General features: G+C 52.1%; 1 protein-coding gene across 1 annotated transcript; it reads right to left on the bottom strand.

The window, feature by feature from the left end:
- Positions 1-10,678: 10,678 nt before the first annotated feature.
- On the bottom strand, positions 10,679-20,872 carry SCNN1G (sodium channel epithelial 1 subunit gamma; the record flags this gene model as incomplete). Its single annotated transcript, XM_084270881.1, has 12 exons — positions 20,542-20,872; positions 19,406-19,697; positions 18,844-19,037; positions 17,827-17,930; positions 17,204-17,367; positions 14,191-14,289; positions 12,838-12,955; positions 12,294-12,372; positions 12,151-12,208; positions 11,764-11,825; positions 11,487-11,562; positions 10,679-11,068 (listed from the first exon to the last, which is right to left on the bottom strand). The coding sequence occupies exons 1-12, from the start codon at positions 20,856-20,858 to the stop codon at positions 10,679-10,681; spliced, it is 1,953 nt and encodes a 650-aa protein (XP_084127007.1). The 5' UTR covers positions 20,859-20,872.
- Between the last annotated feature and the right edge of the window lie 388 nt (positions 20,873-21,260).

The raw sequence follows: 21,260 nt of genomic DNA, 5'->3' as shown, positions 1-21,260 counted from the left end.
TTGAAATAAATCTTATAACTCCCTATATTTTTTGAAGTCTGACAGAGCAGCTGTGTTTACTATCAAGACTGCTGCTGGGCTTGCTTTCCTGGCAGTGTTTTGTACACCGTGTGTCTTCCAAGCCTGGACTACAGAAGATGTTGATGCTTAAATAGAAGGGGTGGAAGTCTGCCTCGGCTGCACCGGCACGCTGCCTGGAAGGAGAAAGGAGCTCTGCTTCTGGAAAAACACAATGAAATTAAAAGACAGAGCAGCTCTTCTGTTGGCTTCTAAGGGTGGAACATGAGTGGCTCAGACGGGGCCACGCACCCTCACGAGCACCCTTATAGCCTGGTTGTCTGTGATTTCCAGAGTGGTTAACATGTACTTCTGCCTTTTATGGCTTAATCTCAGTTTTAGGAGTGTTGGACACTGATTCCTGTTGATTGGTAATTAATCCCAGGGGATATGTTGAGATGAACCCCCTCCCCCCCTCTACTTTCCAGGTTTTTCTACACTGGGGTCAGCGCAGCACATGCTACAGGGTGGGATCCCTGAACCCCAAGGCTGCTGTACAAACATGGCTTAGAGGTAAAACCTTAAGCATCTTGAGTGATTGTGTGAGCCGTTAACTCCTCACAACGGCACAGTAAACATGTAAAAACCTCCTTGGAACTATAAATCACTGTAGAGCAGCAAAGTATTCTAAAAGGAAACCATTGCCTCTTGCTAGGAAAAGTAATCACAGGTTCTTGTTCAATCAGGACTCGGTCAGACTTTCCCAAATGTCCCCGTGTTCCGTTGGTTGGGAACAAAAGGGATTTTTATTTCTAAATTTCACACGTGTCTCTCCTGCCAGTATGACAGGAGTGTGATTGTGTTTAAACAGCATTTCCAAGTGAAGCTAGAATGAACAGGTTTGATGGTGAATACCAGGATTTACCCAGTTTCTAACCTCTGTCCTGTCACAATAATTGCCCTTCTATCACCACTTCTTTCCCCTGAGAACAATGTCTATTACCAGCTCTGAAAATAGAGCAGGCTGCACTTGTTCAGCGGTTTGAAACACCAGCTGTGAAGCCAGTGAAGCCAAATGACCTTGAATTTGTGTGATTTTGTGTTGTCTCCCTCACTTGCTCCACGAGAAAGTTTATTTCATAAGCAAAAAAACCTCCTGCTAAAAATACAGCTGAAAAAACACCATGGGAAGCTCTTCTTGCACCCCAGGCATTGTGTTCCGAGTCATGGTGTTGTGCTGGTGTGATGCACCACTGACAGCAGCTAAATACAGCTGAGAAACTAGATACATGGGGCAAATTGGCCCAGAAAATGGCACTGTTGGTTTGACCTGTGGTGTTTTGAAAATATCAACCGGTCCTAAACGTAGCTGGTAAAAGGAAAATGTTCTAATGGTGGCTGAAGTGGATACAAAGAAGGTTAAAATGGTTTCTGGGCTGGTTTTTAGGCCATGTATAAAGATGAAGAGTGGAGGTTCTTGTGTCGAAGCCCAACGCAGAGACCCAAGGACAGCTCTGGGGGAAGGAATCACCCCAAAATTACAGCCCTGTTTGTAGGGCTGAGTTCAGGTCACCGGAAAACTCCTATGACTCGTTCGTATCCGGTTCTGTATAAATCTGCTTCGCTTTTGGCCAAACGATGCCCTTTGGCATGGTGGGGGGTGGCAAGGTCCCATGGGGATATCCCATCTGTGGTGGTGGCTGTCAGACCCGAGGTCACTCCTCAGCATGCAGGGATTTCCCAAGGATTTGGAAAGGCTCTTTGTGCTCCAGGAACAGGAGGGGTGTGGGACTTTGCTGTCCCACGGTGCCTGCCTGGCCTCCGCAGGAGTTCCTTCCTGGGTGGCCCCTCTCCTAGTCTGGGTGCCGCGATGGTGTCACCAGCTGCCCTGCCTATGGCTGATGATAGGCACTGCCACTGCACGTGCACCTGCTAATTAGATTGCCATTTAGCAGGAGCTGCAAGACGTAGGTGCTAGATATTAGTCACACCGGTGGCCTGGCTTCCAGTCTGACAGCTCTGGGGCTTGCAGGGCCCCGCGCCATCGCTCAGCCTAGGTTGGAGATGAGCGCAGCGGCCCTGGCAGTGGGGAGGCTGCTCCTGTTCCCATGCAGGGTGCAAACAGGTTCATTCAGCACTTTAATTGCTCAGTTTATCGGGAACTTCCAGAGACACACTGTCACTAAACAAAATAAGAGTAATTTAGTTGTGACCAGTAAAATCACAGTCGAATGACAGCGAGCATCTCACAGGCCAACCTACACCAGTAACCACCGCGTATAAAACCTTTTTAACTGACCTCTGTTTGCGTTACAAAGATCAGGCAGTAAAACCCAGACTGGTTTTGTTTTACAAGCAGCAGAAGAGGGGAGGGAAGTGCTCCCCCCACCCCCCACACCCGGCCTGGCTCCTGTGTGCCAGGCACAGTTTGGTCAGCCACCGGCCTTGGTCAGGCTGGTGGGAGAGGGGCTGGTTCGCTCTGTGCCAGGGAGCGGGGAGCTCTGCTGCAGTGTGGGTACCACTGCCCTGAGCGATTCTGTGAGCTGAGCAGTTGACTACAGAATGGGAGGGATGGGGTAAACCATGTTGGGCACAGCTTCAAATGGGGTGTTAATGAGACCTGTCATGGAACCTCGACTCACCCCACCAAGGCTGCTTGTGTTTGATGGTGAATACCCACCTCAGCGAGGGTGACATCAAACAGGCTCTCAGCACGGGACCGCAGCGTGCTGCGTGCTCAGGCAGCGGTTTGTCACCGGTGGGGTTTCCCCAGACCTGCTCCGTAACTAATTGATGTGACAGGGAATTAATTAGTCGCACTCATTTGCCTTTTCTACCATAGAATTTTACGGGAGGAAACAACCAGCCCACCAGCACTCTGTCTGCTGAAGATGTGGCAGCTGCGGGTGGGCTCAGGGGCCAGGGATGCCACGTTGCCCCAGTGCAGGCCAGGGAGAACCAGCTTGGTGCACTGTGAAGGTCCCCGTGGGCCGGTTCTTTACAGTCCTCTGCCACGTTCTGGGGGAAATGTGAAATATTTTGTGACTGATGACGTTTTTTAACAAGAACAAGAGCGGGAACGATTACCCTTTGTGATTATCCAGGGGAACAACTTGTACCTTTCAGGATTCATTATGTAAACTTGGGTGAGAAGGTCTTAAACACAAGTGAGGAAGGTACTGCAACAAGAGGCGTTGTGAAAACAGTGTGATTCACTGCGGCGCTGGCCAGCACCTGCGTTCAGCCACGCTTCATGGGGATCGCATCTCCCCTGAGACTCCAGCACCTTTTTAAATTGCAGGCAAATAAATCTAGTGAAAACACATGGGTTGTTTTTTTTCCAACTGTAGAAATGTATTTGTACAAATGGTAGGGGTGGAAGAAGGCAGAAGTGATCCTCTATCAGCATGCTGCATGGGGCTGGGCTAGGAGGTTTGTCCTCAGGTGGGCATGAGGCAGGCAGGTTGGGGATGATGCAGGGTCATGTCACTTGGCCCGACAGAGGCTTTGCTGTGAGCATCCCCTCCTGCCTTCACCGCTTTTGGGAATGTCACCTGATGGCAAGGCTGCCAAGGCAAAGCCCCTGCCTGGGGCAGCACAGGCCACGGTGCCGGCAGGACTGTGTGTGAAAAGGTGCTGTGGGCCAGCAGCCTGCCCACACAGCTGGGCTCAGCTCCCCCAGCAGCTGCACCTCCTACTTGGCTCCTTCTGGAAGGGAAACTGAGGCAGGAGTGTAAGACGAGACAAGGTGGTGTGTGAGTGTTGCAGGCAGGTGCCAAAGCACTGGGTGATGATACAAGAGAGGACAAAGCGACAGGAACATGTTGTCCATGGCCCTGAGGGTGGGTATGTTTCCCTGTTTGTACCTTGGGCTGTGTTGCAACTGGGCCGGGGAGCAGGCGCAGCTGCCGGGTCAGCACCCCGAGCCCGCGGCTGCTCTCGCCCAGGCAGAAGGGACCAGCCCTGGTGCAGCATGGCCGGTTGCTGCAGGAACCCGCTGCACGGCATTCCACCCTGTGGCTGCCGCAGGGGTGGCTGGCAGAGCCCCTGCCCACTGCCACCGCCGCCCTCGCTGCCACCCCCAGCTCTCTGGGGCTGGGGCATCCTCAGCCCCCACTGCTCTGGAGAGGGATGAAAGGGGATGAGTGGGGTGAGCAGGATGTGGGACAAGAGCCTTTGATTTTGGGAAGAAAGGGGATGAATGGAGAAGGAGATTTCCTTAAAAACCCAAGGGACTGGGGTGCCCTTGCTGCCAGAAGGCATCAGTCCCAAGAGAAGAGCTGTTCAGGAGTGGTGTGGCTGGATAATTGTGCTGATACTTAGGAAAGCATCAAGCACCCTGTGCGTGCAGCACCCAGAGCCACAGAGCAGCACTCGCTTTGGGACCCACTGCATGGTGTGAGCCGGCAACCACAGTCCCATGCCCAGCACCGAGTGGGTGGCTGAGCACTGCTGGGGGACCTGAGGGCTGTGGGGCATGTAGGGCTGGGGGAGAGCATGCTGGTGTGTGTGGAGGGCTGGACAGGGACACAGGGCTGGCTGGCAGAGGAGAGGGCTGCTGCTGGTGCTGCTCTTGGGAGCGGCCTGGCATTGAGCTGCCAGCGTGGCACGGGGCACCAGGAAACAGACAGTGGGGAGAGCCAGGACCAGTGCTGCTCCCTTGCCAGAGTGGTGGCTCCAGGGTGCCCTGGCACAGGAGGGAAGTCTTGTTTCTTGGATGGGATTACCCAGCCTGGCCCGGGGTTTCTCCCATCCTTCCCCTCCCTAGCATTGGTCACCCCCAGCCCAGATTCTCACTCTTCCTGGGGTTTGTCAGCTAGGACCAGTGCTGCCTGCCCAGCCCTGCGCCGGTGGAGGTGTGGGGAATCAGCGATGACCTCATGCTTCCCAGTCCATCCTGTTCACAGGGAGGTGCTGGCGTCGGGATTAGCGCCGGCGCCGTGTCATGGCATGTCACTGCAGAGGGCCGCTGCTGCAATCGTGGGTTCACCTCTGACTCACGCTTGCCTGAAACTGCTCCGGCACTGTCGCAGCTGGGGCCTGAGCTTGGGATACTCGGGCTGTGGGCAGCCCTCCCAGGCTGGGGCTGTGTGAAAATGGGTGCTGGCCAGGCTGGTGGGGACGGCTCCGACACGGTGTGTGGCGTGGGGAGCAGCCCTCCGGCCTGGCTCTGGCTGCGTGGTGCTACCTGCTGCGGTGTCACCTGAGACAGGCAGGGAGACTTCTGAGCCAAGGGGATGATTTCATGCGATCAAGGGATTGCCTGCGGGCACTTGCCATGCCAGACGCCGGGCTGCCGCAGCCTCCCAAGCTGGTTTGAGCCCTGGGAGCAGCACTGGTCTGGGGCTCTGGCCACAGCTCCAAGCAGAGGCAAGGCACTACTCCCTGTTGAAAAATGCCTGTTGCTTTAGTGTGTTGTCGATGGGGTGTTGGGGTCTGGTAGCAGCTGCAGCTGCTGCTGGTGAGGCAGCACTGATTTCCCAGACCATGGGGCTTCTGCCAAGCAGGAGGCATGGGGTGGGTCCTCGTGGGTCAGAGCACCTTTGTGGGTGTAGGAACAAGAACCCTCCTAATGCTGATGGTTATGGAGCTGCTGGCTCAGCCTGCTCTGAAGGTGAAAGGTGAAAATTAAAAGGGTAAAATTAAAAGATGCCCAATCTCCTGCCACGTGTCCCTGCCTCCCCTGAGCTGTGCCTTTCCCAGGGCGTAAGTGGAGGCTCCCAGACTGAAAGGGTTTTCCATAGGCAAGTGCTAGAGATGCCTTTCCCCAGCCCCATTTGTATTAATGAGGCATTTAACTCCCAAACCTGTTTGTGGACCACTGCAATGTCACCCAGTGTGGAAAGGGGCCCAGGCAGCCTTTAACTGCATCGATGCTGGGGACAGCCTGGGGCAGCCATCGCTTCGCTCTGGGGAGGCTGTACCCCTCCAGGCTGACACCCCCGGGGATGCTGCACCCAATGGGGCTGGGGGTGGCCGTGCTTGTCCAGCTCAGATCAGGATGGGCCAGGCTGCATCTCAGAGCTGTTTTCTCAGGACTCCATGACTTACTGCTCACTGTCACATCCCAGGCAAGATTTTCATCCCAGCTGACTGGAAGGTTGGATGCTCCCATTTTTCCCCAATCCCAGATGAAATTTTGTCTGTTAGGGAAACAACTCACCCTTTCTGGATTAGTCAATCCTGTCTTTGAGTCCCTTTTGTTGCTGACCTTTCCTGCTGAGCAGGGAAATGGGCACGGTCAGGGTGAGAGTCTTGCTTTCCACCCAGGAAAAGCCTTTGCCCAGCGGTTTCGATTCTTGAAAGTACTTAAGCAGCAAGTCCTGCTGCTGCAGCCAGCGCTTGTCTCTGCACAGCTTGCCTGTCTCCCTGTGGTTTTCATTGCAGGTGTTTGCACACTTGTGTCAAAGGAGTTGGGAACACTGGGAAAGCCACCGGCAGGCGAGGGGACTGATGCCTGCAAGTGCCTCCACCCTGGCTCAGACAAACCAATCCCCAAACTGCTCATGGTGGGATGAGAGCCTGTGCAGCCTTTGCAGTGCCCCTTTGGGGGGGCAGCTAAGGACAGGTATAGCAGTTGAACACCCTCACAAGTGAATTGCATGAGCTACCTGGGGCAGGGTTTGGTGGGAAGAGTTGGCTGAAAAAAGCCTAGATTAGGTCCCTGCCCCCAGAGCTGTTTGGGGGCAACAGGGTACTTGGTATAGCAGCCATAACGTGGTGTACAGGGGTGTACAGTGAGGAGAAGGGCTGGCAGGCACCATGTGTTTCAAACACCATTTCTATCTGGGCATCACTTACTGGGAGAGGCTGGATCCCTGCCATTCAGCAAACCTTCTCGGTCCAGCTGCGTTCTCCTCCTCAGCACCCACCACCAGCACCCTCCATCCACCACAGCTTTTTCCCTTCTGGCAGCAGGTGCTGCTGGGAGCTGTGGAAGAGCTGAGCAAGGTTTGCCCACTGCATCTCCTCTCCTCCTAAGGGCTGGTCCCTGGCATGCAGGCAGTCTTTCCCTGTGAGTCACTGGCACCTGCCCACTGTGGGTTTCTTTCAACACCTCTCTCTCCCCAGCCTGTCCTTCACCCCAGCGTGGAGGCAGCGCTGTGCCTGGGATGCTGTCTGCACCTTCCCTGCATTTGTGGGTACCACAGCCACTCCCCTGAAGTCCTGTGGCACTGGGAAGCCGAAGCCATGGGTCTGCATGGCCAGGGCCATTGTTGTCCCTACCTGAGAGCCTGGACACCCCGTGGCGGGGTCCAGTAGCGAGAGCCAGGTCTGTCCTGGGGCCAGGAGGTGAGTGGTGGGCTACCTGCTCCCAAGACCTCCCACTGCCCACGAGCCATGGGAATGCTGTCCCCATGGGAAGAGACCAGGGCTCCCACCTGACCCTCAGAGCTGCAGTGGAGGAAGAAATACCACTGAACCACAAATTTTACTACCTGTTGTTCCTATAAACTCCAAGCTGAGTGTCTCAAGCACTTTATGATGTTTAGCCTGTGTCAGACCTGTTTCTTGTACTGTCCCAGGCAGTTTTCTGTGCTTAAGATGACTCAGGAGTTCAGTAGAATTCAGTATCTAATTCACGATGAAGCAGTGCGTGTCCTGCAGCCACTCCACAGCCTTCTGCCTCCCAAGGATTATTCATACAAGGAGAAGAGGTCTGTGCCTGCCCTGAGAAGGAAATGCACAAAGCACCTACAGAAAACCTGTGCTCTTCATGAGAGTTGAAGTGACTGTTCATAGCAAAGGAGCACAGAGCAGGACACACATCCCAACCAGAGGCACCTCACGGGCACGCTGCGGGGCTTCAGCAGCCTTGCTCTCAATCCAGTGGTATTTTCCCTACAAGAACTACAGCTGCCAGCATAAAGTTTGGCCAGTCAATACACCTTTTTTTTTTTTTTCTTGCAGGACTGGCACCCCTCAGGCTTTTTGTTTTGCTCTGGGCAGCCTTTAAAAAATCTAAGGCTTTCTGAAATTACCACTGGTTGAAGTGCCATGCGCTTTGCAGCTCTGTGCCGGGCCCGGCTCTGCTGTAAGCAATGCTTCAATGCAAGGCTGTGTGCTCCTCTTGTGACTCCCCAGGTTCCCCAGAGAGAGGTCTGGGAACCAGCTCCTGGCTGCCACTGCGGTGGGAAGCATGGCCACTGCTGAGCACCAGGGACATGGATGCCCACCAAGGCTGTGCCCCCTCAGGCCATCCCAAGCTGCTCTGGCTGCTGGCACCGTCCCAGTCTGTGGGACATTGGTGCAGTGCAATGCTCAGGGCAGCACCTGCAGGGATGTTCCTCCTTTAGCATCTGGTGATTTAGCTCAGCTCTTGGTGCTGCTGGGAGTGGGGCAGAATCACCTGAAGGAGCTGTGCTGTCCCAGCAGCAAGCTGGGATCCTGCGGTCCCTCCTCAGCACCTGTGAGCGAACTTCACGGTCCCTGCGCACGGGTATGGATGAGGAACAGAAGCACTGAGGCATGTCCCACTTTGCCATGCTTGCTTGCTTTTTTCTCAGGGAGAGGAATCTGTCAGAGGCTGTGCTCTGCAAGGGTTGGAGTTACTGCTGCCCCTAGCAGCTCTCTGCATCTAGATGAAGGTCCTTAGGTACAGCTGGGCCAAGCCGACTTCTGGATAAAGGAGCAACAAACTTTCAAGGAAAGAGTTTATTGCAAGACATGAGCTAGCTCTGAAGTTTGCTGTTATTTCTGCTGCTGCTGTACCCAGGGCAGCTCGTGCTGTGCACATCTTGTGTAGGATACTCTGCTTTTCTCCCCTAGCTCTGCTTTGGCACTTGCAAATAGGCAAGTCCAGCGTAAGGACTGTCCTTGTTATTTGGTGCTGTTAGAGGTGTGGGGACAAGCAGCCGTTTGCTCTGAGTACCTTGCCTTTGTGTGCTAGAGAAGGGGCTGAGCCAGAGCAAACCCAGTTCACTCTTCTACCCCCAAAAGACTGTCTGGAACTGTGAGGAGCTGCCTGAGGCTCCAGCGTTTTCAGTCGCCTCGCTGGGTAATGCTGCTTTCTGAGAGGCATTTTCACCATGCACCTGCCCACACCCCCAGTTCCCCCCCAGCCTGCTCCTCAGCCAGGTCTAGCAGCACTGCAGCAGGGCCCCAACCCTGCAGAGGAAGCCCAGGGCACCTGGCAGCCCCAAGGCAGGCACAAACAAGTCCCCTAATCTCTTGGGCTGCCTGCAGGGAAGGAACTTGCATATTGCTAATTTAAAAAAAAAAGAAAAAAGAAAAAGCAGTTATTCAAAAATATATCTTTATTTTTTCAGTTTATCAGCTATTTAAATAATCCAGTTAAAATATGTTTTATTGCACATTAAATAACCTTTCTGGAGTCTCACTGTCCTATATAAAATAAGCTTATACAGAGAAAGGAAGAGACGTTCTTATGCTTACACACACACACATCCTTAATCGCTCTCGCTCTACACAATCCCTAAGCAGCCAACCCAGTGTAGGCTATATTCATCCTCCACATCTACACAGTGTGCTCTAGGCAGCTAAGAATCAGCTGTGGTAGGAAAGAGTCAGGTGCAGGGCTGGGAGCAAGGGGCAGGGTGCTGCCACAGCAGCCACGGGCCCTGGAGGTCCCTCTGCAAGCGCTGTGCAGGCAGCAGCCCCTGGCTGCCCTGTGGTGTTGGTCCTGTGGAGCAGCACAGCTCGGTGCACAGGGGGTGTAGGCAGGGGGGATGTATCCTCTGGCCACCTCCCTTCAGCGCTGTGTGTGGAGCCCATGGCAGCTGCAGCCCTGCATGGCACCACCATTGTCTCCTGGGTACCACCAGCTCCAGGGTGGGCAGGCAGCCAGGGGGGTGGACTGGGTGGCTGCCTGCCTGCCTGAGGGAAGTCCTTGCCCTGAGTTGAGCAGGAAAAGAGCAGCCAGCCCCCTTTCAGGCTTCTGGGGAGTCACGTGTGGCCAAGGCTACGTGCTGCTTAATGAGCTACTCTGAGGTTACGTTTTAATGGCTGTCTTGAGTGATGTAAAATGAAACAAGCTTGCAGAGTATGCAGTTCACTACTGCAAACCGAATTGGATTTCATGCCCTTCTCAGCTGATTCTTCTGGGATGACTTAAGTTCTCCTACTCAAGCTGTGTTATAACTTACTCTACAAGCACATCTATGGCTATCCTAACTTTTCACCTCAGAACGAAGAGCTCCGCAGGCTGCCATTGGAATCAAAACTCAACACAAGAGCTTTCCTTCTACCCATTTTGTGCTCTTCCCAAATCTCTGTCATTCCCCTTCCTGAATTCCTGAAAGCCCTGGCGTGTTCCCACAAGTCAAGCCACACAGCGGAGAGCAAGTAGTGTTAACACTCCACATGGCATCAATCTCTGCTGTGGAATAATTCCTACCCACTTACAATGGGGTGTGTGCAGTTGGTTGCTAAGGTATGCCTCTGTCTGGCAAGACCTCCCAGCTCAGTGCCACATCCTGCTCCAGCCATCTCCTGCAATGATTAACTTGAGAATCGATGTTGCTCGAAGTTCCTAATGTCTCTGAGCCCTCGGCTTTTGTGTCTGAGCTTTGCTCAGAGAAGCTTTGACCGCAAGTTCAATCCCTGAATAAGGGTCTGACAGTTCTTCAGTGCTCGTTTGGATGCGTGCCTGTCATCCCTGGACATGAGGGGCCAGCACCCACGTCTTATTTTGGCACCGGGATGGGTGGATAAGCAAGTGTCAGTGCTGCCCAACCTCTAGCGTATCCGGCAGCTGCTCCGTGAACGCAGTCTCTAGCCGCAAAGTGCTGTAATTGGGAGGGGGAGTCCTGGGCAAGGGGTTGTCCTGGGGCAGGGGCAGGCGCAGGGCGGTGTTGAAGGTGGGCAGGTCTTCATCGGTGCAGGCAGGGTTGTCGTGGCCCTGCCTCTCCAGATCTCCAGCCTGTGGGGGCTTCCCTGAGCGGTCCCTTTTTCGGTCGTTCCACCATTTCTTTGCTCTCTGCCACTGGCGCCGCATGACGATGGAAAGCGAGTCGATGAAGAAGACCTCGACGATCTCGATGACGCAGACGACTGAGCAGCTCATCCACAGGCCCAGCTGGCCTCCAAAGTTGGAAAGCAGAATGACAAGCTGGAAGAGAAGAGAACACGAGGTTATTGGCTCCTGCAGGTGCCAGATGCATGTCCATGGCACTGTTACTGCACGCAAGGAGGCTGCACCATGCTGGGGCACCCAGCATTTGCTGTGAGAGCTACCAAATGTGGTGGGCCCTTCTGCTGCTGCTTTTATCCCCTCCTGCTCTACATAAGCAGGAGCTCAGTGGTGTTTCCTGCATGCAGCCCCCAAGCTGAGCTTGGGACTGGACAGTTTGGAAAGCAACCCTGGATAAAAGAGCTGCAAAGGGCAGGACTGGGCACCACAGGGGTGCATCATCCATGGATGGTTTCCTGCTCCTGCATGGATCTGGCCAGATGAAAGCTTCCAGCCAATCTGGGAGGAAGATCCCTATCTTCCTGAGGCTGAGCAGGTAACTGCTGTGCTCACTTACTGTGTTGGCAGGATTCTCTGAAATGAATCTCTCATTCAGGTCTTTGTAAAACACCATGAGGTTTGCGAGGTCCGTCCTGAGAGGAGAAACAGAAGGTAGGCTGAGGGTTTAGTAAAACAATAACACAAAACATACTGAAAAACTATGCAAATAACCAGTTGGACCAGTAGGGCTGGGCCGCTCTAAGGGAGCTTTTTCCCCAATTGCCATCATTAGGGCTGCTGAGATTGTATCTGAGCTTGAGGTGCAAGCTAGAAACACACACATGGAAACTTACTTGTTCAGCTTCTTGTTGATTTTCTGCCCTTTATCCCAAGAGAGAACTCGAAGCATCCAGTCCTGGAAAAAAGAAAACACTGCTATAGCTGTGTGTGCTTCTCTAGAAACTCCCCAGAAAAGGAACTCAGCCTCCACACCTCCTTGGACCCATCTGGGTGCCAGAACTGAATGTGGGAGGGGGCAACTGTCCCCAGGGGAAACTCTCAACACACAGACCAAAGGGTAGTGAATGTGAACTGGAGGGGAAGCCCTGACCTGGTCACTACAGACGGTGCCTCTGGGAGGACCATCTCTGAAGTGCTAACGAACACCCCAGGGGCCCCCTGCTTCCCCATGAACCTCTGTTTGTTTAATGCCTTATGCTGCTGTCCCACTAGGAACTGACCTCTGACACGGTGGATGGCCACTGGGCAATGCTGGTGGTGAGCGCCCACTCCTTGAAGCTGGAAAGAGAGGCAGGCTGTCAACTGGGAGCTTCAACTCCCACACACATGCAGCATTTCACCTCTGGTTGTGGGCAGGACTTACCTGCAAGCATCTTTGCAGATCTGCTGGCAGCCTAGCTGCTCCTTGACGAACTTCTCGTGCAGTCTGTAGTAGCAGTACACTGCAAGAGGGGAGCAGGGCATGTATGAGAAGCCAGAAAGAAAAGCAATGATCTTTTGCTACCTGTGCTGAAGTGGGGCTCCCAGGGCAGAGGTGGCCTTTGTGGCCACTGCCTGTGTGGTGGGGATAAATATTGCAAAATACTCTGAGAAGTGTCTGACGCTTGCTATAGGCACAATTACCTCACTGGGTCAAGTCCTCCACTTGACACTTCTGTGGTGTGCACAAATGACAAGCAATTAACACAACTGTCTGAAACAATCTAAACAAGAGAGGCAGTTTCAGGCTCTCCAGTATGGTGCCTTAAGTGGGCCAAGGCAGATTTCCCTCTTCCAAGCACACTGCATGGCTAGGGGTGGTGCTGGGTGCAGGCAGGGCTGTGCCCATCGAGGATGGGGCTGTGGAGGGATGTGGTGGCAGTGGGCAGCTGAGGCATGTGCAATGTAAGAGGTGTGCAAACACTTACTCCAGTTGGGGTTTTTCTTGTAGTTGCAGTACTCTGCCCCAGCAGGTAAGGGTTGAGCATACTGGGCACAGCCACACGAGTCCACCATGGCCTTCTGGAAGCAGGAGTGCAGGCAAATCTGGGGGAGATAAACCAAGAGCTGGTGTCTGAGCTGCATAGGTTGGGAGATAAACCAAGAGCTGGTGTCTGAGCAGCACAGGTGGCTGCACTTCTGCAGCACCAAGGTCCAGGCTGGCATGCACCTACAACCATCCTCTATTTATGACAGATGGGAACCCCATTTCCATGGGCCCCCAGGCTCTGCTGCTAGCGAATACAAATTCAGGCAGTGTGCCATGGAAGCTTTAGGCTCCAGTGTGAGAACTAAGAATATAATCCTCTCTGAGTGGGGGTTCTGTGAGTGCCCCCACTGCCCCTAGAGCCATCAAAAGCTTCAGTGTTGTAGATGCTCTTTCCACAGCCAAGGAGAAGGTTTTCAGTCTTTCATGGCACACAGTCTGTGAATCAACAGCCCAGTGTGGGAAGTGACTCAGGAGTGAAAATGTTCACAGCTTTGATCAAATTGTGTTGGTGCACATTTGAAGACCTGAAGTTGTAAAGATTAATAGGGCAGTAGAGTCAGCATTTTGTGCTAAAACAGTCAGATGGAACAAGCAGGAACTGAACTCCTCTAGAAATCCCAGTTGTGGAGCCTTTTGGTCCCAGTTCCTGGGAGTCCCGAGTTTCGGTGGAGTATTGTTATTAAAAACCTGAGATAATGTCTGAGTGATCCTCCCTGGCAATACATCAGAGCAGATTTCAGGTGTAATACCCCATAAAATAAAAATCCAGTCTGGGCACAGGCTTTGCAGTAGGCAGCAGCTCGTATAATTGTGATTCTTCAAGTGGAGAGTGCCAGAACAACTGACACTCTCCAAGAGGACCCAATTACAGAAACCATGCAAAATTAGTGGAAACTTACTCTGTAAACAAACATCCTGCTATCTAGATACTGATTAGATGGTATCTGTTACTCTTGGAGTCCTAAAGGTCACAATTTCTGGCTTCAAGGGTTACTAAGCTGCAACATTTACTTGGCCAATATTTTCCAGTCTCACATTGCTTGAAAATTGCCTAATGAGCTCATGTTCTCCCTTTATCTAACAGGGTGCCTAAGGGAACTTCAAACACCAACCACTTAGGAGTAGAACTTGGATTTTAAAAAAGAGCTGTGGTGTTTTACACCAGCGGTTCAAAGCAGTGACCCTCCACCTGGACTGGTCACCATCTCAGATCCCAAACTACTGAATATGGTGAAGGTTTTTTTATGAAGGCAGCTTTCAGGTGAGCAATAAAAACAAATGTAATGCTTACCTGGAGTGAGTAGCTCTTGTTATAGAGATTTTCTACTGGTATGTCAGCACCAGTCTCTGTGCAGTCACTGTAGGGTTTGCTCAGTTTGCGAGACCGAGTCTGAGAACCAGAAAAGAAACAAGAATCTTGTTTTCTGGAGTTCACAGGGGAACCAAAGGATTTAGTGGCAGTTCATGGCAATGCTGAAACTGTAAGTGATAGGGCAGGTCTGAACAGCCTGTTTGCCTTTTGCCCACTCCAGTGATTTGTCAATCGCTTGTCAAACCAAGGGGATTTTTGTTTGTTTATAATGTCCATTTCCCAAAACACTGCTCTGCCTGGATAATCTGCTGCCTTCCCTCCAAACCTCTGCACAAACTGAGAGGATTTTTTCCAAAGCAGCCTAATTTTTATGTATGTTTTTCTCATTGCAAAGTCCTAGAAGTTATGCATGATACATCCTAGTTGTGTTCTTGTGTTTTGAGGGAAGGGGGTTGTTGGTTGGGGCTTTTTGTTTTGTTGGTTTGTTTAGTTTTCTGTGAAGACCCACACCTTCCTGTGCTGCTGTTGTGTGCTGGCTGCTCCCGTTCTGAGGGTAAAACAGCACTCCAAGCTCCACTAGTGCTCAACAGCACCTCTCTAAAAATAACTCCAAATCAAATGTTTGTATCTCTGTCAGGACTTTTTCCAGGTACTGCTCTGACCCTTCCTCTCGGATGAATGCTAACACCTTTTCCTGTTCTGCAATCTCTGTCTGGAGAAAAGAGCTCTGAAATCCCAAGTGCTGTGTCTGCAAGGTCTGCTGAGACAGGGCTGGGAGCCCTCCAATTCACCAGACCTAATTCAAGCTGCATGGTCTCTGCTTCCTGCAGGCTGCCCTGCCTGGCTCAGCCCTAAACTCCTACTATCTCCATGCAGTAATTATCCTCTTCATAACAAAGACAGTGGCCTGAAACCCCAAGAAATGTCACCTATTTAAGAATCCATTCCCCCCTGTCTTTCTCTATGGAGTTTAAAATGAGGGGCTGATCCTACAAAGGATCAGTTTGGTAGGAACCTGAGAAATGCCTGCCTGCCTGTAAGGCACAGGCTGCAGATCTACAGGTCACTGAGGTCACAGCTGATAGCCGGCATTACCATTTCTGTCTGCAGGGACAGAAGGCTACAGGCATGTGCGGTGCAAGTCAGCTCTTTTGGGAGGATGCTCAAATCTCTCTTTGGAGAAAACACAGGAATTCAGGATTAGAGATGGATTACTTCTGAAAATTGAACGAAACCAGCTTTTAATATGCTTTTAACTTCTGCAGATCATCTAATGCCAGGACACCTGACTCAGGCTGCTGTCTCTATCTCCTTGCAGACGACAGATCCTTCATATAGAGTTTTTCTATTGTGGTTTCTACTCCTACAAAAGCTTTCTTGTCCATTCAGGTGCTGAAATAATTTCCAAACTAAATATTTACCTAGAGCACTGGAACTCCTACCAGGCAATGCCTTGTTTGCATTCCAAACATCTTGGAATATTTTTGGAGGTGGGGGGAGGAGTGAGGTGGAGGGGGGGCAGTCCTGGTACACACAGGAACACATGAGCCATAACCTAGACACTGACGTTCACATTGGGAAACAGCAAGTGCCACGTTCAGGCCTGTGGCAGGTGGCAGCTGCATCCTCCTTCATGTATCTGGGTGCAAGGGCTGATCTGGCACCTCGGTGGTGCAGCCCTGGCCTGACAATCACAACTGGAGCCCTCCTTTGCTGGCAGGGCAATGATCAGCTTTTGTTTTGAGGCCAGAAATTGAGCCCAGCTTCTATTTCAGCTGGTACATCAGGATACAATCAGCTCGCTTCCTCATGCCCAATCTGTCAAACATTACCATATTGCTTTTTATCCATGCAGCAGTCCCAATCTAATGTGCCAGGAAAATATTACATGAGCTATCAGGAAAGTCTGCAGCGACTTTTCCCTGTGCAGAGTGTACTTACAAAGGAAACAGCCTGGTGAGACTTCACCTCCTCTGCACCGTTCTGGTTCTACTCACTCTTTGTTCCTTAGGTAGCATTTATACCCACTAGTTATGGACCAAGCAGCTGCTTGCCACAGTTTTCCAGTTTCCAGACAGCTGGGAGATGGTTAACTATTCGCACTTTTTAAAACAGCCAGCCTTGTTTTTAATGTCTTTTCTAATTCGTGGACTATCTAGATCTGGCACACCCAGCCAGGACAGATAAGCAGGCTGGCTGATGCATTTGACCCAACCATCAGGGAAGAAAAGGCAGAACTGAAATGCTCGCTTAACAGCCCATCCAGATGAAAGGGGAAAGTCTGGCTTGCCTGATGGCACTGCTTTCACTTCTCTACCACAGAAAGAAGCCCCCTTGGGTCAAATGCCTTGTTTGCACTACACTAATTGGGGAAATTTGGAGCTGCAGCTCTCCCTGCCCCTGCTGACAGCAGCGGCAAGTCACTTATGAGGCTGGCAAAGGCAGAATCACTGCCCACGAGGTTTTCTCTTTAGAGCTGGGACAGCAAGAAACCCGGCAAAGCGAGACTTCCACCCACAAAACAGTTAAACGGGTTGAGCTGCAGCCGACTCTACAGACCTGACCCTAACGTGGGTTACCCACACCTCAGGCTCGTTCTCTTCCACCCCTGGAGCCTGCGTGGGATGCAAACTCGTTTGCTTATTGCTAAAGCGAAACGGGGTGCTCGACAACACATTTCTGTGGTTGGGAATGCTGCTGTGAAAGCAAAGAAACCAAAAAAAAAACACCCCTGGAAAGCCAAGGGGTGGGAGAAAAGGGAGAACAAACAAAATCCCAGTAGCTGTTTTGTTTATAAAGACCTGATTTTCCAATAGGAAACCTCTGTTCAGAAAAGTGCTGTCACAGGGTTTTCCTCAGGGCACTTCAGCTGCTCAAGTGGGAGGGAGGCCTTCCAGCTGCTGGCTACGATCAAACGTTGCATGGGTCTGTATGCACATCAGCTGCAAGGACATGGTGCTGTGCACCCAGAAACAAGGCTGGTGACACTCACAAAGTGCATCCCTATGGAGGTGGCCGCTGCAGTCTCGATTTCCGTGCCGATGTCTTCGATGAAGGGATATTCGTTCTGGTCATGGACGATGATCTTGGCTCCGGTGGATGTCACCAGGAAGGGGTTGTAGTCAGCTTCATCTATATACAGAACAACCTGCAATCCTGAAGAATGGAGACAAGGCAGGAGTGGTGTTACACCAGAAGCCAGAGCCATTTTTTCCCTGGCTAGTGGGGACAGCACAATTTACTGAATGCTATCTGGCCTGAAGTAGAACTGTAACAACCAAGCAAAGCCTTTGCAGTGCTAGACTGAGCCACTTGCAGCAAGTAACATCCCTCCACGGCCCCACGTACAGCAAACAAATAAACTGTCTGTAGAACAAGGCTGAAACTTACTTTAAAAAGTTATATAACTGGGAAGCAGTAGTTTCAGATGGAAAACATTAGTGATGCAACGATATTACCTTTGTATTCTCTGGCAATAGTTTGCACTAGTTCAAACAAGCATTTCCCCAATCAGCTTGCACATCTAGAACCAACACATCAATCACTCTCCAGCAGGATCCAGTTCGCTGCACTGGTTGTTATCTAACAGTTCCTCTGCAGGCTCAGTTTCCGTACCGTACTCGCTGCCTCCGGTCGAGGTGCTCAGGATGGTCCCGTTTTCTCCACTGTTGAAGGTATAGCAATTGCCATGCAGGGGGTGATGGAAACGAGTGAAGTGCCTGGAAGAAACCAAACACTGTTACATTGCCCTCTGCAGTTTTAACTGTTTGTGGGAGAAAATCAGGAGATTTGGGCTTTTTGTTTTGGCAGAAACATAGTGGTGCTTAGGGATTGTATTTTTTTTTTTGGCAAGCAATTTGATGTCCTGAAACCACACAGAATTATCATTTGGTTTAACAGCATCAGGAAATTAGAACTTTTGGAAGTTTTCACGTGGGAACAGGGGGCTGAGAGGTGGGGGCAGTGGATTTACAGAGCCAGCAGGAAGGTGGTGGTGGAAGGGATGCCGTCCTCTCATTTGACAGCCAAGCACCTAAAGGAACGCGAATCTTCATGTTTCAGAAAAGATGTCATAGCCCCTGTCATGCAGGGGAGGCTGAGGACACACCCCTATGACTCAAGCACATCCATGTCTTTCCTCTGAACATCCCCTCCCACTCAAGCAAATGTCATCATTCCAAGAAAAGCTCTTATGCCTGTGCACAGCTACAAGCTAAGAGCCTTTGGGCAGGAGTTGGGGCACCGTGTGCTTTGCCCATGGCAGCAGGGAAGTTGCTAAACCCATGTACAAGCGCTGTGTTATCCCCACAACCACACAGGGGAACTCTGATGTCATCCCCAGTATGAAGGGATGACTGTACCAGGGTGCACAAGAGTTGCACTGACACAACTGTAAGCAGGTAGATTGGATTCTGCAAAAAACCCCCCCATGGGTTTATCTGAAACATGACAGCAGAACTCTACAATAAATTAAAGAGTGTAATTACAGTTCATGAAGACATGAATGTTTGCTTTCATTTAAAAATGAGAACTGTTCCTACTGGAATTCAGCAAATTCCAAATATTCGATCCCTATGCATTATGCACTTGGAAAGAAGCTGTTAAGCTGGCAGGTATTTTCTGTGCACTGACCTTTTGTCACAAGATAGGCCATCAAAGAAACATGTCAGTAGAAGGTCATCAGCAGAATAACTCAATTTTTCTTTAGTCTCCAGGGGAATTTGTGCCATGATGTTCATGTAATGCAGCTTGTACCATTCTTGGATAGCATTAACACCAGAACTGAATGTATAAAGTGCACAGTCACTGCTGTTGTTTGCATCGCACTGACAATTACAAAGGGGAAAAAGCATTTCAGGTGAAATGAAATTATGTATTCTACAAGGCATGTGTGATACTGTTTCTCTTGCACGGTAATAACTACATATGAAATGATACCATTACATGTTTCAGGCCCAAAGGACAGGTCACGGAAGGCACTAAGTCTATGTGGGCTGACATCAGGAAGGTGTTTCTCTTCTAGAGAGCCCAAGATGAATCTGCAGGCTGCCACAGAGGCACGGCAGAATAAGCAAAGACCAGAGGGAGTGTGATTTCACCTAAGCAAGCAATAAAACTGGCCGGGGGGATACCAACCCAAAACACCCCTTTGTTGCCCCACAAGGAACTTGCTGGCCAAAGAAGTGACACTCACCAGCTGAAAGCCGATATCATTTGAATCCCCAGAGTTCACTATGGATGAATCCTTGTGGAAAACGCTGCCCTCTATTTTCCTCTTCTGGCCACTGTGAAGTTCAGTTGCTGTCTTAGAGAACTCCTCAAACTTCAGCAGAGGGATCTGCTTGAAGAAGTCATTCCCTGTGCTGTTCCAGTCATTCACCGACCGGCGCACCTTGGACTTGCCCTCTGAAAATCCGTAGAAAGTCTCCAAGGCTTTTTTTGTCTCTTTGTCCAGTTCAGATAAATAGTCTTTCATGGAACTGTACCTGCATTGGAGACAAAGTGATAGGAAGTGACATCCCACCTCAACTCACCGTTTGGCCCCTTCATCGGTCAGGACAGAATCCTTTGTCATGGACACACATCGACCTCTCTCACTACCACAGCAGCTGACATTGGTGTGGGCAGACACAGCTATGCCCAGAGAGATCTCAGAGCAAGGACTGTAAGAAGCAAAGCAGGCTGAACTACACAGAGAAAGCCTCTGCGGACTGCCAAGCTCCTTCAAGGTTATGTTAGCAAGCCTGAGGAGCCTGAGCATATGGAAATAAGACTTGTGCATCTGTGCCAAGAGGCACCAGAGAGCCGGATCGCCTGCAGGGACCAGGGTGGGCAGCTGGCAGCAAAACTGCCACCAACGTAAAATGTAATTTGGCATGAGTATTGTTGATTGATAAAGGACCCTATTAAGTAAAGAAAGAGGCACCAGAGAAGTGACAGATGTTCCCTTTCCATTCTTTAGGAGATGCTGTTTATAATCCTGGAACTTTGGTTCTGGGAAGAAGGGAATTCGATGAGAGCCATGGAGCTGACCAGGGACTGTCTAGAGCAGAAAGCTAAATCGTCTGAGCCTAGCTCGGCAGGCAGCAAGTGAAGGGTGTGATTACAACCCACATGTGTCTGAAGAGCATCAGCACAGAGGTGGATACCTTAGTCAAAGTGCCGTAGAGAGAAAACCCACGGTGGAGGAAGACGGCTGCCGAGCAGCACTGCAGTGCAGCAGGGTCAGCTCGGGAAGGGGTTTGGTGCTGGGCTGGTGAGGGGATGATGGATTCACCGGGAGTCCCTGGCAGCTGGGGAACCCCCTGCCCTCCCCACCCCGTGCCTTACTTGTAGGGGTTGATGTTGCAGATGGTGACGGCAGGGAAGGGCAGCTTCTGGAACTGGACGGTGACGGAGACCGAGGCACTGTAGTAGTTCAGGAGGAGCTCGGCGCACTGCCAGAGGATCAGCCCGACGGCGCTCAGGGTGAGCAGGATCCAGATGAACCTTCTCAGGCGGCCCCGGGACACCACGATGCGCCGGCAGCCGTGCGTGTTGGTGTTGAGGCAGTACCACCGCATCAGCTCGCTCAGCGTCGGGGCCTGCGGGCCCTTCACCGGCAGCGTCCTCTTGATCCGAGCCGTGATCTTCTTCCCGGGGGCCATGGCGCCGGCGGCGGCTGTGGAGAGACCGGGGAGGGGGGGGACGCTGGGACCAGCCGGCGGCGGGGCGAGGGCAGCCGGCGGCCCCTCACCGCGCTCCTCCGAGACGTGTTCCCCCCCGAGCCGCCCCCGCGGCGCAGCCCCGCGATCCCCGCCGCTCCCGCCTGCGGAGCCGCGAACCGGCATCCCCCGTCCCCGCGCGGGTTTTCGCTGTGAAACATCATCCTCCCGGGGAAGTCGCGCCGTCGGAGGCAGCTCCCCCCCCCACCCCCCCCAAACCCCCGCCTCGCCTCGCCTCGCCTCACCTCGGCCGCCCTCCGGGTCCGGCGGGGCCATGCTGCGCTCCCGGCCCCGTCGCCACTGCCGATGGCGCGGCGGGCGGCCGCCCCGGCACCTACCCCCGCC

The sequence above is a fragment of the Gallinula chloropus genome (genome assembly GCF_964237585.1).
Source record: "Gallinula chloropus genome assembly, chromosome: 15".
In the NCBI taxonomy this organism is placed as follows: Eukaryota; Metazoa; Chordata; class Aves; order Gruiformes; family Rallidae; genus Gallinula; species Gallinula chloropus.
The sequence above is the reverse complement of the archived record's forward strand: the minus strand, read 5'-3'. Positions and strand labels throughout refer to the sequence as shown.